The 17122-nt window shown below is 40.4% G+C and overlaps 1 protein-coding gene across 1 annotated transcript in view; it reads right to left on the bottom strand.

Annotated features, from left to right (window-relative positions):
• The window catches only part of EML1 (echinoderm microtubule associated protein like 1), a gene marked incomplete at its 3' end in the record, with an annotated part of 35836 nt that extends 19086 nt beyond the window's left edge, over positions 1 to 16750 (bottom strand). Inside the window, exons 1-5 of the mRNA XM_010189991.1 lie at positions 16594 to 16750; positions 14002 to 14064; positions 12061 to 12193; positions 7166 to 7213; positions 3199 to 3333 (exon numbers count right to left, since the gene is read on the bottom strand). Coding sequence (XP_010188293.1) covers positions 3199 to 3333; positions 7166 to 7213; positions 12061 to 12193; positions 14002 to 14064; positions 16594 to 16750 — 536 coding nt within the window. The remainder of the gene's footprint in view (positions 1 to 3198; positions 3334 to 7165; positions 7214 to 12060; positions 12194 to 14001; positions 14065 to 16593) is intronic.
• Between the last annotated feature and the right edge of the window lie 372 nt (positions 16751 to 17122).

Below are 17122 nucleotides of genomic sequence, written 5' to 3'. Positions count from 1 at the left end.
TATAATGCAGTTATTTTTCCTCCCAGTTCTATTTTCTTTCTATCCAGTAAAACTTTTGAAATACCCAATTACTGTTGTATACTTCTTAGGGTGTTCCTGAACGGGTTGAAAGCCCCATTATTCTGACAGCAAATAATTTCACAGTATTTTTCCTTTTGCCGTGATTTGACAGTTACATTAAGAATAATACATTTGCTTAATGTTTAAACCGGACCAAACAAAAAGAATTCCACTGATCCTGCCCATTGGTTTAGCAACTTTCTCATAATATCAGCCTTGGTATTAATCATGCATCAAAATGGGTGCTTCAAGCTGGCATACACAGCCAGTCTCATCTATATAAATAGATGTGTTGCAATTTTTAACACCAAAGTTAACATTTTATCTCATGAATGAAGATATTTTTAGAAAATAAAAACTCCATGTGATGGAGCACTCATCAGAAACACTGCCATATTCGAGACAAAAGAGTCCCTAGCTCTGAACAGCCCATGCTGCCTAATTCCAGCTAATCAAGCTAATGGGAAAGGCTGATTCATGGCAGTAATAAAGCAAATCACGTGCACTTTCTAATTATACAAACCCTAACCCCGCACAGCTCAGAGCTGGCTGCCCTTTTGCTTCTTCATGAGTCTCTTCCTACTTCTCTAACCCTTAGGAAGGTTTACTCCTACCTCATAGCCATAGGGAGTTGGGACACCCCATAGTAGCCTGGGAAATTATGGTCATCTCCTTAATTCTTGTGCTTAAAGCTTCTTAAAATAGATTTCTGTAGCATTATGGTTTTGTGTAACAGCCTACAAGTCTATAGACTTTGAAAAACAATTTCATGATTACTTTTTTAGATTCCTGGCACGCATTCTCATTTAAGCTTCATCTACAGACCAGAGAGAGAATCACATAGTATCTCAAGTTGGAAGGACTGATGATACAAATACTAAGGCTGTGAGTAGACGGTTAAGGAACGCCCTGTTCCTCACTCTCTCATATATACGATTAGCTTCAGGAGGGCAGAATGATGCTCAGTTTTCTCCTAGTCCCATGACTCTTGCTTTACATTTCACACAGTGGCCCAGCTCATGAGACAAGTCCTGAGCCAGCCTCTTCTGCAGGGTAAGGTCACACATCTTCTGTGGTAAGGATGCTCTTCAAGGAGGTGGGGGCTGTGGACACCCTCAGGCTGCATGTGACAGAAATGAGGCAAAACTCTCTATACAACGAGTGCTCTCGTGGTGGCACCAACACCACAAGCCCCAGCTCAGGCAATCCAGTGAGCACTCTCAATTAGTTCTTTGGGATGCTTGCACATCATTTAAGCACTGCAGCACTTGTGTTCCTCCCCAGGTCCAAAGTGATTTCTGATCAATGCTGCTGCTCAACCTTTTGTGCCCTAACAACTGCAGAATAACACAGCTGTTGGGTTGCTATTAGAATATTATAAAAAATTCAAAATGCATCTCAAGTAGCGTGATCAACTTCAGAGCAGAAGTACAGCAATCTTGCAGGTAACCAGTAATTATGTTGTCATGTTTTTCTTTCTCAGCTATTTTGGAATCCACTTTTCAAGTGTACAGTACCTCTGTGTAGCTGCTAGAAGTCACATCTCCCCTTAAATTAAATGGATAACGAGCTAAATAGTAATCTCACCTTATTTCTTTAGTGGCTTTAACATAAAGCTGATTTCAGATAGTTCCTGCTACCTGCAGGAACTCAGGGATATCTTAAAAAAACAGATTTAAACACTGTACTTAGAATTTGACGGGTTTATCTTCCACTGCAAATGCAGAGTTTAGGGACCTTTTAGGGACCTCAAAATTTTTTGACAAAAACAAAACATTCAGGAGGGCAGAATGATGCTCATTTTTCTCCTAGTCCCATGACTCTTGCTTTACATTTCACACAGTGGCCCAGCTCACGAGACAAGTCCTGAGCCAGCCTCTTCTGCAGGGTAAAGTCACACATCTTCTGTGGTAAGGATGGTCTTCAAGGAGCAATGTTTTGATAAAACATGGAAAGGACACTGCAAGATCATCGCATGTTTAAAACCTTTTCCAATTAACTGTAGTTTTTTAATAAAAAAGTAATGGCATTTCAGCAGTGATAGTTGTACTTTCAGCTCACATCCCAGAAAGAAAAGTCTTCCAATCTAATTATAGAAATTTAATTTCTCCCAGCTTAAACTACGAGCAAGCTTTTATCTCCTCAGCAGTCCCTCCACTGGTTGTTAATTTTTCGCTTAGTTTTGCCTTTTGAAGCTTTCAGGCTCGCTTGGCCCTGCGAGGGCTGGTGTTTGGTTTTCTGCTTCAGCGAAATTCTATCGGGTGGATCAAGGTTTGTATTGGCTGTGCTACAAGGGCCTGGGATGATCAGCAACAATTTTGTCCAAGCCTGCCCATGAAGAGACATGGCTCCTAAGTAATCCAAGGAAAGACTGATTTTCCTCTCAGAAATAGTATTGATTTAGGGATTGCTTAAAGAGTTAATCGCTATTTAATTATTTCCTCCATGGTTACTATTTTATAACCTTTTCTCTGGTGGTATTCTGAATTTTTTCACTATTCCCATAATTTGCTAAAATTCTTACAAGTTTCACAAACTTTGCACATTTGCTGTCTTGCTTCATAGCTGAAAACATAAGCCAGGAAACAAACTATTACTGACTTCATCACCCATATTTACACTGTCCATTAGTACACAGCAACCTCAGTCACTCCTTACAACAAGCAAAGATGTTGAAGGGATGCAATAAAGGCATTTTTTGAGCCATAACATCAGCTTATGAGCAACTCAGCAACTCCTACGACGGCACCGATGCCCATAGAGCAGATAAATTAAGTTACTATGTGATCATGTTTCTGCGGTCACACCATCTGTGAAACAGCACCATCACCACCACTACTCAGTGGTGGGAAGCTGGAAGAGGTGAAGTGAAACGGCCAAGACTAAAAATCTGTCTCGGAAATACGGGAAAGAACCAGGTGAGCAATACAGGGCCTTCACCACGAGCAGCAGTGAATCAGCGACTTGTTCAAGACCTTCCTGAGTCTGAAGCTCAGGAATTTTTGTCCAACTGTTGGAGATTTAAAATAAAAAGCTCTCAATATTTGCTAAATTAGAGAAACTGATTTCACTAAGGAAACGAACTTCACTATCAGAGCAGTAGGCAGAGAAAGGAGATGGATACTGAGCTAACGTTACCTTTCACTGTTCTTTTTACCACTGGAGGAGCTGCTGGTGGATCCTGTGCGGTTGCGACTCCCTTTGGAATCTCCATAGCTCTCCCTCCGCCCGCCCGGGGACACGCGCTCAGCTGAACTGGTTCTCTTAACGGTGCTAAGAAAAAAAGGAGCAAGTTGTACAGCGGCACTTGTGAAAGCAATAAATCAATAGTATGCTACCCTAAAAATAACTTCAACTTAGTTTTTAATCGTAACTTCATTTGTTAAAGAGCCTAGATACGAGTTTTGCCAAGTACCTGGTGCAAAAGGGACAAACACTGCTTTTGTCTTAGTCATAAAAGAGAAGATGAGCTAAACCAATACCACAGAGTAAGCTGCAATATCTATTTTCCAGGTCACACTTCAAATCTCTGACTACCACTCCACACTTCTGGACTTTTGAATTCTCTTAAAAATTGAAAAACTCAAAAAGAAAGCACATTACCTGACACTTCCAGCCAAAAGTAGGTCAGAATTTGAGCACCAGCAAGCTAACTTTGAGTCTTAATTATTCTGTACTTCAAAGTTACTTTGAATGCACCATAAAGTGCAATTAATAGGGAGCCTGCCTGTATTTCTCCATTAGGTTGTCAAAAATGTATGCTTCCTACTTACAAGTCTGAATAGATTCCCAAAATCTCCTGACAAGGGGTTTCTGAAAGGCTCAAAGCTTGCCTCACCCTCACTCTTTCACCATCCTTCCTACCAGGGAGCTCTTGTACGACTTTATGGCACGTCATAGCCATCCAGCTCAGCCTGATGGGATAACGTGAGCCAAAACACAAGCAGTATTACTTAGTATGTTAAGAGGAGCCCACTCAGAGTTTACACCTAATAGGAGATAAATTATTGTGGCTATTCGTTAGTCAAAAGCACTTTCCTTAAAGCAGTGCTTCCTAGCAGGAGATGAAACAGCTAAAGGGGCAGGTCCTGAGCTGGGCGATGCTCTTCCCTTTGCAGCAGAGAGGCACAGGCAGCAATACCCAGACTGAGGAATCGCCCCCACGGCAGGGGCTGAATGACAAGACTCGGTGTCAGGGACTCATGTCCCTCATCCCAGTCCTGTTCTGGTTTCTGACCTCCAAGGAGCACAATGGAAACATCTCCTTTACCCATAACATCCCCATGACTAAATGGTCACGGGCAGTGGTGCTCTCACCCCAGAAGCTATGGACACCAACGATCGCTTTCAAGCGCACACCCCTCTACCCAAATCCCAACCACAAGCTCCCTCCTCTGTGAAAACTTCAACTCTTTCTGTTCTTGCTCCTCGAAGGCCCAGTCTCATCCCAGTTTATGGGGAGTGGCTGAGGGAGCTGTGGTTGTTTAGTCTGGAGAAAAGGAGACTGAGGGGAGACTTTATCGCTCTCTGCAGCTCCTGAAAGGATCGGGTAGCGAGGGGGAGGTCGGTCTCTGCTCTCCAGGGACAAGTGATGGGACAAAAGGAAATGGCCTCAAGTTGTGCCAGGACAGGGTTAGGTTGGATATTGGGAAAAATTTCTTCACTGAAAGAGTGGTCTAGCATTGGAAGGGGCTGCCCAGGGCAGTGGTGGAGTCCCCATCCCTGGAGGGGTACAAAAATGGTGTGGATGTGGCACTTGGGCCATGGTTTAGTGGCCATGATGGGGTTGGGGTGACGGTTGGATTTTATAGTCTTACAGGTGTCTTCCAACCTCAATGACTCTGTGATACACTCACCGCTTTTATCATCCCAGCCAGCTCCCTCTTGACAACCCCAGGGACTCTCTGCTTACCACAAAGCCCAGCATCCTTGAGGAATAACCCAAACCTCTCCATCAGCCCCTAACAACTGCCCCTACCCTGCTCAGGCAGCTCCTCAGGCTCTGTCTCACTTGGTTTGTGGGGTAAGAAAAAGAGGAGTTGGCTCTTCATGACTAAGGGAAATGAGAAAGACCTTTCTGGCTGGTCAAAAGATATTCAGCTTATCAACTGTGAGAGATACAGATACAGCTATAGATAGAGATAGAGAGATACAGCTATAGATAGAGACAGCTATAGATAGAGAGATACAGATAGATACAGAGAGAGTATATATATACACAGAGAGAGAGAGATATATATAGAGAGAGAGATAGAAAGAGATATATATATAGAGAGAGAGATACATAGAGAGAGATACATATATATAGAGAGATACATATATATAGAGAGATACATATATAGAGAGAGAGAGAGATACATATATATAGAGAGAGATACATATATATAGAGAGAGAGATACATATATATATAGAGAAGAGAGAGATACAGATACAGAGATACAGATACAGAGAGATAGATATCTATCTATATAAATATGTATTCCTGCTCTCTGGAATCTTTTTACCAGCAAGGAGGGGAACGTTTTAACACCTCAGCTACAGAAGCGATGGGAACAACTAAACCAGAGACTTTCTGCAACGTAGCTGCTCCTCCGAAAGGCAGGAAGCCCCCAGCCAGGGGAACTGCAGAGCAGATGCATGTGAAGATGCATCTCAGGTAGCTTGAGAAAAAACTTTCTGGGACATGCAATGGTAAAGCAGATGCTCAGTGCTGTGTTTTTGTATTAAAAAACAAGCAGGATTCAAACAATTAAGCTGAAATTTTTAAAAAATCCTGTTTCTGTAGACAAAGCGATGTAGGAGAGCAAGCACAATGCAGAGTTACACAGGGGCACAGAACAAAATACATTCACAGAAGGGAAAAGGCAGTAGAAAACTTAATTCTGTCTTTGTTTCAGACATAAGCGTCTCCTGCACTGGCCTAGCATTATCCAAGTCATCTCAACGTCAAATCCATGAAAAAACCTCCTCTAGTAAGTTAAATAATGCACTGTTAACATGTAACTGTTCTCCCTGCATCTCATAACGTCACCCAGTTTAATATCACTCCAGCTAAAAAATAAAGCCTTGATATGGAAAATGTTTACTCCACATCAAATATCTTTATTAGCATACGTCCTTCCACCGCTTTAGAAACAGGACTTGAAAAACACCTTCTCTGTGTCACTTTGAGGATCAAACCTTTATTTTGGCAGCTTTTCCTGATTAAGGAAAAGGCAATATCAGCCTACACCAAAATTAAATTAAGGAAATCACCAAATTACACTGATGTTAGAACAAATGTTAAGTTACAGAAGCAATTTTAACCTAATTTTAACATCGCTTGAGGTTTTATTTCACAGCTATCAACGTTCAAGAGATGAACCGGTGGATAAAAAATGAAGGGGTGGGACTGAAGCTTGAGTTGAACGCTATCTTTGTTCTGAATAATGAAGTCTCCTATCAGTAAAAAAAACCCCACTTCTAACACAGGAACAAAGTTCTTTTAAAAGCTTTTGGCTTACGTCCATTACTGCTTCAACCAATTAGCCATGCTATCTGCTGACAAATTTTATTTTCAACTTTGAACAACCACCAAAAACAAACCCAGTGAGAAGTATTAGCAGGTGGTTGGAAAAGAGGATTACAACTCCATTATATTCACTCAGTTTAGGCATAGACACATTTGGTAGTTTAACACCAGTGGTTATAGCCACGGCTACAGTAGGGAAACTGTCACCTGAGGAGGAATCTTAAATGACAGAAAACACTCATTTAACTTACAGGTTTGTAGGAGTGTAACTGGATTTCAGAATTTGGCTTCCACATTAGTGGAGTATTTTCAATTATTTAAAAAGATAACACCATTTTAAACTCATTTAAGACAGCAACGTGGTCTAACGCCACTACAATAAAAGTGTTAGCACGAAATAATGCAGATATCAGAACTGAAATTATTATTAGTCAGGTTTTGCAATGCATTTATTAATATTAAACACTGAAAATGTTAAAAATGGGAATAGTAAGTAGAGTTCTACAGAAACAGACACTTTCTACGTGTGGAACAAAAAAGGAAAGGAAAAAGCACAGAGCTTCAAGACCACAAAGCCATGGAGGATCCCTCACCTTAGAGCAGGCTTTTTCAGTTTGCATGCATTGAGAAGATTCACAGACCTGCTTAATCCAGAGTGAGAGGTGCGTGAACAAAGCAGAACAAACAGTGAATGCAACAGTCAAACGCAGAAACAAGACATTTCAACCCAAGTTACATCAAGAGACATCAACTGCATGCTTGAAGTCACGTGCAAGAGTAAACAACACAGCGCTCCTTGACTCCACCAGTGTCTGATCACTGCAAACCATCCATCCAAGGACACCAATGTATCTTTGAATGACAAAATCTCAGCAATGCTCTGACCATTTCTAAAGCGACCCAATAAAATAAAGAGAGAAAATCAAAAAGGCTCTCTGAAGAAACAAGACAGACGATCCAGCTAGGAGACAAAGACTATTAAAAAAGCAACAAGAAAGACAAGACAATCAATCCCCATGTGTACATACAGAGACCACTGCATAGCATGAGTGTTTCAGATGGTTGCATTGCTGAATTGTGGTAAAACAAATCTGGCCAAAATTAAAGAAATATATACGTAATTATCCACATTGGGTGGGAGGAATAAAAGCTGTTGAATAAAATAAATTAAAAAAACAGTGCGCAAGGTTCTTAGACAGTAACTGATGACATTCATAATATTTTGAAACCTGTCTAGCACTCTTTCTGACCCTCATTTAAATCAATTAGAATAAATTCAGGAATAACATACGACTTTAATTTCGCGATGCCTTTGAGCAAAACGCGCTAATAACGTTAATTGTCAGAGATACCGTGAAGTGCCTTAATAGTTTTGCTGCGCCAAGTTCAACGGAGAGGGATTTCGTTTTAATTTCTATTCGGTTTATTTTAAAGCATTTTCCTTGCGAGTCAAGTGTTAAATAGAAGGCTTAATTGAAGGGTCGATGTGGAGTTTGTGTGTGTGCCAGTTACAAACCACCGCTGCCCCCGAACACAACACACACCATCAATTCCAGGCGGCTGCACCATTTCCTAGGGGCCATGTGTTTCGAGTTGAGAAGAGCAGGAATTTATCATATTAAAGTATTTTCTTCTCCCTGCAAACAAAGCTCTTTATGTTTTCTTTGTTCCAGCTTCTTCCTTTTGATCTCCATTGTCGGAGTTTCGCGGCATTGTGATGCTGTAGGATCTGCGGGGGGAGGAAGAGTGACGGATCGTCTGCTCCTGAAAGGCAAAGCCTCCAGCCCGCACCAGCATCCCCACTGCGAAAGGTACTGCCTGCATTCACCACCCCTTATTTAGCGTATTTCTTCTCTTTTTCCTCCTCAACTCTTGGAAACAAAGCTCTCCCAGATGAGTCACAAACCCTTCGATTTTAATAAGGGACACAAAACATGACTACTGTGCACTGGCCGAAGTCCAAAGGCAAATTTAGTGTTAAGCAGGGAGCTTCGAGCCACATCGCATCTGAAAAGAGAAAGTGCAGGGGGAAGGGAAAGTTCTGCTCAAGATACACGAGACTCATCTTATTCTGAATGAAAATTTAAATTATTCTACGTACAAAGTTCAGAACAAAAAAATGAAGTGTTCAAAAAGCTGGTGCTTGAAATAGCTTCTACACTTCGACATCGTTAAAGGAGTAAATATAGTGAACTTAAAATCAAACCCTCTGAGCAAAGGCTTTTTGCAAAGACGACTGTGAAGCACTTTACAAAGGCAGGCAATTCTTGATTATTCTTGATTATCTGAGCCAGGGCATCGTAAAATCACTTCAGCTCCACATTAACTGTTCACATCGTGCCCCATCACCGGCACCTCTTGGTGCTGGACCAGAATTTTTGGTCCCACTATCACCAAGCTTTATCTCCATCACGTTATCACCATATACTTTTATAACCCAATTGATTTTCCAGTTGTGCTTTTGCTCCATTCCTTTCTCAACGTGGATAATTGGGTGTTGGCTGTACGAGATCTGAGCACTGAAGGAGGTTCGGTGCCCTCAGTTCTAATTGAAGGCAGAGTCAGTCGAGGTTACTCGATGCTTTGCAGGATCTGGATCTAATTATCACATTAGGTCCTACAATAACCTCCTGATAGCCAGAGATGCACATCTTACATATGGAAAACCAATATGCATTGAGGTTAAATGATTTGCATAAGGTCAGGGAGAGAAAATGCAGCAGAACTGAAATAAAAGCCTGCTGGTTCTACCCGTGCAGCCTGGAGCCTTTTTTATTACCTCCACTTTTCTATTCCTGCCAGAAGTCATTTCCATTTCAAATATTAAATGTGAAATCAGAAAACGTGGGGAACTCTGAACCGCATCTCCTTGGCAATGCAGCAAGGCGGGTAAGCAGCACAGCAACCTGTGGGTTCAAACGAGTTAACCAACGCCTTGAGACCCAGCTGCTGTAGGAAACGAGCTCGTGTCTGCAGACAAATCAATACATACATCCATTTCTAAGCACTGGCGTGTATGGATGCACGCTTGGTCCCCACAGAGATTATTTGCATGTATTTATATAAATATGCATGACACACGGTTCCAAGGGACAGACTGATGTGATTTCAATCGGTATCATACGCTTCCTAACCTAAACTGTGACAGCAGCAGAACGCAGGAATCTGAAGTTAGTTATTAGTTACCCACCTTTTCCTCACTGTGCTCAGGAAAACACCTCCTTTAAGAGAAGGCTCAGAAAAAGTAAATCTTTTTTTAAAAAAACTTTTCAAATGTTAGTTTTTTCATATTTTGAAAAAAGATTCCGATTTTTCAGTTCTGCACCTGTGTTGTATAGGAAAAGTATTAAAAGTATCCAAGCTGAAATTAACACTTAGTTCTGTTTAGAGCTGCTATGCCAAATTACCATACACTGGACAAAAGAATACTAATGCTAGAAAGTAAAAGTATTATTGCTAGAAAGTAATAGCAGTTTTAGAATCAGTTTATATGAAAAGAGCACTATAAAAGCATGACAAAAATCAGAACTAATTAAATTATTAAAAATTACACACCGTGTGTGTAAACTGTTCAACAGTGAGTGAAGCTTCTTAACACAAATAAACAAGTCCTACCCCTTAAAAAAAGAGGAAGCTATTCGATCTTGCTGCTGTATTTCCATTCCTGTTTTATGCATGCACATACACAGTTCCTGAATGTAAAAGGGCCCATTATAAATATAAGGTATGAATAAATTCATATTAATGAGTTCATAATGAATTCATCTACTTGACTATTTGCAAGTAAGCTACCTGGAGCACTTAATACATCATCCTTAAATATTGACTATCTGGAGCATAACTTTCTATAAAAACATGAAATCTCAGCAGCTATTTTAAGATTCATTATCAAAAGCTACTAAAAGCAGAGAGTAATTTACCAAATGTTTTGTACAGTAACTCACTGGTGAAGTCCTCCCCGTTCCACACTCCTCATGTTGAAGTATATTTACAGGCAAGGCATAGAAATATACTTTAATATAATTTAATAACAAATATAATTTGCATATTAAATACAATCAAGACATAATTTTAGAGAATTTGATGGGAACAGGAATTAAGAGAGTCTAAAAATGCTCCCTAAGTACTTTCCCACTCTGGGTGCAGATGGGCGAGGTAGAAGAGCTGTAGGGTCTCTTATCTATAGGGATCCTGAGCTAGGATAACATCTACAGGCAATACCTCATGGACCTCCTGAATTTTGAAAAGGATACTCAGAATAAAGCCCAAATATGATCCTGACCTGCATTTATCCACTCCGCTCTGGGGCAGAAAGTCCTATACTGAACCTTAGGGATGGAGCATGGAGCCTGAGGAATGACCGCTGTAGCCAAGGGAAGGCTGCCAATGCTGCTGCTTCCCCATGTGTTTCATAATTACTGCTTGAAACTTTATTAGAGAGAATGAAATTCTGAGAATTATTAAGAAAAAATAATTTGTAGGAACTCTCTACAATGACAAAATCTGAAGTTGCCTGGAAAAATCAGTCCCCTTCCACACAGTGAGAGGCAAATCCTTCGTCACCATCTCCCCTTAAAGAAAAAATTCTCTTTACAAACGCGACCTCAGATCTGAGCAGGTCCGAGCTCTCATCTCCTCAACTCGCCCTCCTCAGAGCTGACAGCATCATCCCTACAAAAGGCTGAGGATGACACACAACAAAAGAAACGTATAAAAAACCCCAAACCCCACATCTTTTACAGGCAATCCGTACAGCAGAGCAGCACTTGTAACCTGAACTTGCTGCACGCGACCCACAGCGCTCCTCATAACCTAAATGTATAAAACATGAAGCCCACTTAACAACAACACACACACAAAGCAAATTGAGATAGAGCAGTAATTTTTAAAAGGCCTTAAATAGATGCTAATGGTAAGATAGCTAAAGATGGATGTTTTCATTTGCATAAGTATGTGCCAGGCGCAGAAATTTCCTCCTCCTCCCTGAGATGCTTCTACCACTGCACACGCAGTTTCTATGATAATTTTCAGTGAGAGCAAACCACCAAGGGTAACACAGTGGTTTGCCATGATAGCACAGACTACATACTTTATTTCTTTTATGTATTTTTTGGTATTATTTCTCTACAGACTCTGTATTTTCTGCCTCTAAAAGAATTCTTGCACTACTTTTCATGTCACGTTGTGCAACAGCACAATGCAACGCTTTATTCTCTGTATGCCAGACAAGAAAATAACACAAACCAGGAGCCCGAGCACTGTGTGTTCTTTCAGTATTCATGGTAATAACCTTATTACCATGAATTAAACCAAATTAGTTCAAACCATTAAACCAAATAAGTTTCAAGCCTCTTAGAATGAAATCCATCTCTCCGTTTCTTTCCGAGCTAAATATTCAGACCATTGCTTTGCAAGTCAGAAAAGCTAAAAAGAGGAGCTACGTTATGGTTTCAATGTTGCCATTCCAAAGTGTGTGATCCATGCGTACCTTTTTGCTGCTGGTGACACTGTCTCCTTTCTGGTTCCTGATGGGGAAGGTAAAGAGCCACTTGGTTTCTTTGGTAACACAGTTCCATTATTAACAGTAGTCCTTAAAGGCAGGGTTTGTACCAGCGGTCTTGCTGTTAAACAAGCAGAAAATTAAATCATTATTGTCATCTGCTTTTATTTTTCCCCAGCAAACAACATTACAGTATTCAAAAATATCTGTATGCTACGCCATTTTTATTTTACTGTTGCCAAATTCAGCATAGATAAGGGATTTAACAAGGAGGAATCTTTCGTTTTTTCATTTGTAATCATATCAAGCAAATAATCTGCACATGGCCTAAGCACAACATTCAATAACCTCACCTGTAAAACTCTGTCCCAGTTCAAGGAGGTTGAGGTATGTGCAGAAGTGGTCAACGCCACCCAGACCAACCCTGCGATGTTCATGCAGGATTTCCACGAGAAAATGATTTATTAAGAAATAGTTATTCCCCCCTAAAATCCCTTATTTTACAGAACGTGGGCTTATATGTGACAAAAAGGAATTTTACCCTTTAGCTGGAAAAAGCAACTGAAATCAGCAAAACAGTGGACTTAATAATCAAACATTGGCTCAAAAAGTGATACACGTGTCACAGCTGTGATTAATATCAGAAAAATGGAAAGCTTCCATTAAGTATATTAGAAATTAGTTCCAAAAATGAACAGTGGTTAAAACTGCAAGCAACGAGCACGAACACAAAAACTGCAGTGGACCATGCCCTGAAACACAGACACAAACACGAGCGCTGCTCTCCAGGGAGAAACATCACTGCCTCCATCACTCGAAATCTGTACCACAAATCGGTTTGGTGAAGATGCCAAAAGTCTCTGGGTTCAGAGAAACAACACCTGAGGGAAGGCGAGGGTCACAAATCACTTGAGGAACAGAAGAGAAAACTTCACTGAACTTTGGAGAGCGCAGCAGAGAATATCTGCAAAATGCTCCTCAAAGAGAGACTGCTGAGGAGAAATCATCTAAATAGCAAAAATTAAAAAGAAAAATCTAAAAGTTAACAATTGTCTGTAGTCCTAGGTTACATTATGACAGCATCTGATTGTAGCACTGATGGCACAATCTATTTTAACAGACTAATGCTGTCTCTAGAGCTCATGCTGAACACCTAAAACTGACTGTACTTTGGCTTCTCATGCTTCTATTTATTTTTTTTTAAATTAATTTAAATTCTATTTACTTCTACAGTATTCATTCTTCCAAATTAAAATCCTTCTACAGTTTTGTGCTGGATGCTTCATTGCTTCTTTCCCAAGTGCTGTGATTAATCTGTACGTATAAAACCGATCCAGAAGCATGGAGAGCTACAGTCGAGGCTTGTTTCCTGACAAGATTTCTGTAGTTCACAAAACTTTAACGAGGCTTTGAGATCACAAATTAGAACGGCAATTAAGGTTAATTAAACTAATTAATAAAATATTTTCCTTCTTTATAGCTGCACAAAAAATACCTATTAAAAAGTAGCTGCAGTCTGTTTACTCTCCTAACCTCATGAAATCCAAACTAGCAAACACCAGGAATAAACCCTGCAACCTTTAACAGAGATTTTGCTGTAAATCCAACTCCAACCCAGAACACACAGTTCTGGAGCTGGAGAGTTAAAGATGCAGCTCCACGGTCAGCAAGTGTAGACAGCAACACCACAAAACTCTTACACGGCACACAGAAACAATAGATGTTATGCAATTAACCCACTATTTACCCAGGAGCTGTTTAGTTGTATTATATTTATTACTTAACAGCTATTTCACACCAGTGGTCACCGACAGAACAGTCAAACAACCCCAAACGTGCCATTGCTGTTAGGAGTCAGTAACTCAAACTCGGCGTTATTGCTTTGTCAGTAATGTTGATTTTGGCAGTGGTGTTGCTCCAAGCTCTTACCTGTGGCAGCGGGACTGACATGTTTATCAGCCTCAGCAGCAGCTTTTTTAGTCACACTCTGATCTATGGATTAATGGGGCTGTTCAGTTTACGAACAAACCAATAACCGCAAAAGGAAAGAACAACAAGTGCAACTAAAACAAAGGCAGGAAGCCACACTGAACTCTGAGTGGGTGAATTAAATAAGGAAAAGGGGCAGGGATGACATCCAAAAACCCAAAATATCATCAGTGGAGGAGCTCCACGAATGGACAAGCTCAGGAGCTCATTTTCCCTGATGGTCGCTGCTTTTAAACTGCTTACCCCAGTCTAGAACAAGAACGCACACGAAGACTGAAAACGAGCTCAATTCAGGTTTGAGAGACTGAACCTTGAAATCTTTAAACCAATTTTCAAACCTGAAGTACTCCAAAAATGCTGTTTTCTGTCCCATGAAGCTTCCTGTTCCAGACTTTAAATGGAGATCCTGTTTTCCGGAGGCACAAACACGTGCTTTTAATCCTAATCTACGGCATCTACAGAGCAAATTAAAGCAGCAGCGTACAGTATGCTTCAAACCCACTATTTCTGTGACACTTTGTAAGCTCAACTTCCACTTTTTACAATCCTCAATGTGGATTAAACATTAAATGATCAATGGAAAGAAAATGGATCGAGTCCCATGCAGCCGAGTGAAGAAGCCACCGCTTTGGTTTTACCCATGTCTGAGCAAAAGCCCTCTCCTGAATCTCCATCAGGAGCCTCTGTAATGCTCTTCCAGTCCTGAAATTCAGCTTAGTCTTATGCTAAGGAACTTCATATAAAACAGTTGTGCCTATGGCAGGAAAAACAGGCCATCATGTGAAACGTGTATGTGGCAAAATAGCTGTAAGAAATAACCAGGATACTTCAAATTCTGGTTGATGTTACAAAGTACATTTAATAAGGCTGATCACACACTAAGGATACAACTGATGCGTAGTAAAATCAAAAGTTCTTTACATAAATCCTTACAGCGGCAATTGTTTCCAGAAATTAGCTGGATTTAGTTGGCAATTATCAGGACTTATCTGAGGAATTTGGAATGGATGAGCACTCGGCTTTGCAGTCCTCCCTTTGCATTATCACAGTACAACTTCTTACGCTGTCATTTCACACACACAGTAAGAAGTATCCATGCCATACACACATATTTAAAATAAATTAAAAATCCCAAACAAGTTAAATCCTCCAAAAAGCCATACAAGGCAGAAAGCAGCTTTTCTTCAATGTACATTTAACTGTGGCTTTAGTGATCTGCCACGACCAAGAAAGCGTCTCCTGATTTAGAGCTCAACTCTGCCCACAGAACCCAGGAAAATCTGGTCCGTATTTTGCTAAATAAGCCAACAAGCAAGAACAACTGATTTGGCTACAACTCAGTAATAATCACTCGACTTTATTTCCTCCATGCATCAGATAAGATCTATTTTAAAGGCAACATAAAGCCTCTTAATTCCTTGTACAACCGGATTTGGTAAGATCAGTTTATCACAGTGGAGGTTATCTTTAGTAACGTTTAACTCATCTGATATTTTAATTTTAGGGTTGTTTTTTTTTTGCAAACAGACAAAGGCAAAATGAGAAGAACACAACAGAAATGGAAGAGAACAGGAAAACAAGATCACAGGTATTTGCCGCATATTCTGTCCAACAACTGTAGTGATATATGATCAACTTATGCGGCTCTGTAATTCTGCCCCTTTCTCCTTTCCTCATGTCCAGACATAAAACATATATTATGTCCCACATAACACATTATGTGACATCTCAGTCCAGGAAACCAATTAAGTAGTTCCTTACCGATTCTGTCAAATCAATGCCTAAAAGTAAATCTCCGTCTCAGAGCCACAAATTTAGAACTAAAATGAAAGGAAGTCCTAATTTCCAGCTCAGAAAATTAGTAATCCATACTTATGTATTACTATTTCCAATGTGAAGTAAGGTTTAAATTTATATTAATACATACTGGGACCCCAAAAGAAACAACTTCTTAATTTAGACAGCAGAGAGCCTGTGAAGTCAGCCACAACTTTATATCCACGTCTCGGCTGCCACCACTCTTAGTCCTGAGACTCCCCCAAAATACCTCACTCATTCCTGCCAAGCTGCAGCCAGGCAGTCTCCAGGGCTTTTGTAGCCTACAGTAAACCACACCAGTTGGGTTCTAATAAACCTTACGTTTTACTTAAATTTAATTAACGTTTTCTGCCAGAAAAAAACCAACTTGTAGGAGTTTCACCCACAGAAGATGAAACATTCCCCAAAGAGTCTATAAAATAATCTTGATCACAAGTCAGGAATTGGTAGCCACGGTTAAATGCAGGGAGTGGATTAAGCAGCGAGAACATGGGAATGTTTGGCTGGTTTATAAGAGCTCCAGAAAGCTCTCAGATTCAACCACTTGGCTTTTTAGGTGCTCTCTTTAACAGGTTAGATTTCAAGATTACTTCTTTTCTTTAGTGTGATTTGTTGATCTTGAGCATTACAAAGATCTAAAGAATAATAATTTCAATACATCTAAAACCCTCACTGAATCGCACTACCTATTTTAGATACATCTGAAATGCAAACCTTTGGTAGGTCCTTTCTTGTTCTGCATGGCCTGCTGCTCCTCGGTAATATTCAAGCGCCGAACCACATCGGCAAGGGCAGATTTAAGCAGCTGGATGTCGTCTTCCTGCATCTGGACACGTTGCTCCAGAGAGGCGATGCGATCCGTCACCTCCATGCTGCTCGCAGCAGAGGCACTGTCATCTGAGTGATAAAAAGCACAAAAAGATGCTTTATCAACAGGGTGGAACCATCGAGGAGCACCTCTTAGAGCTGCCTGGGGGCAGAAAAACAAGGTTTTTCTCAGATCTGACGACTTCTTGAGGAAGAAAGTTTGTAAGTGACCAACAGGAAGAGATGGAAAATAAATAAATACATAAATAAGTAAGAGTATTTAAGTCAGATGCAATAATGAGGTTGGCTTCAGGGCCACTTAGTGTTAATTGGGCCCTAGTATTAATTATCTACATGTCTGAACCGGAGCGATCAACCATCACCCATTGCTGTTCCCCTCTATAACATTCAGGTAAAGCACTGTAATTTCTGATAT

Source organism: Mesitornis unicolor, unplaced genomic scaffold, assembly GCF_000695765.1.
Source record: "Mesitornis unicolor isolate BGI_N332 unplaced genomic scaffold, ASM69576v1 scaffold12858, whole genome shotgun sequence".
Lineage (NCBI taxonomy): Eukaryota > Metazoa > Chordata > Aves > Mesitornithiformes > Mesitornithidae > Mesitornis > Mesitornis unicolor.
This window is presented reverse-complemented; position numbering and strand designations above follow the sequence as displayed.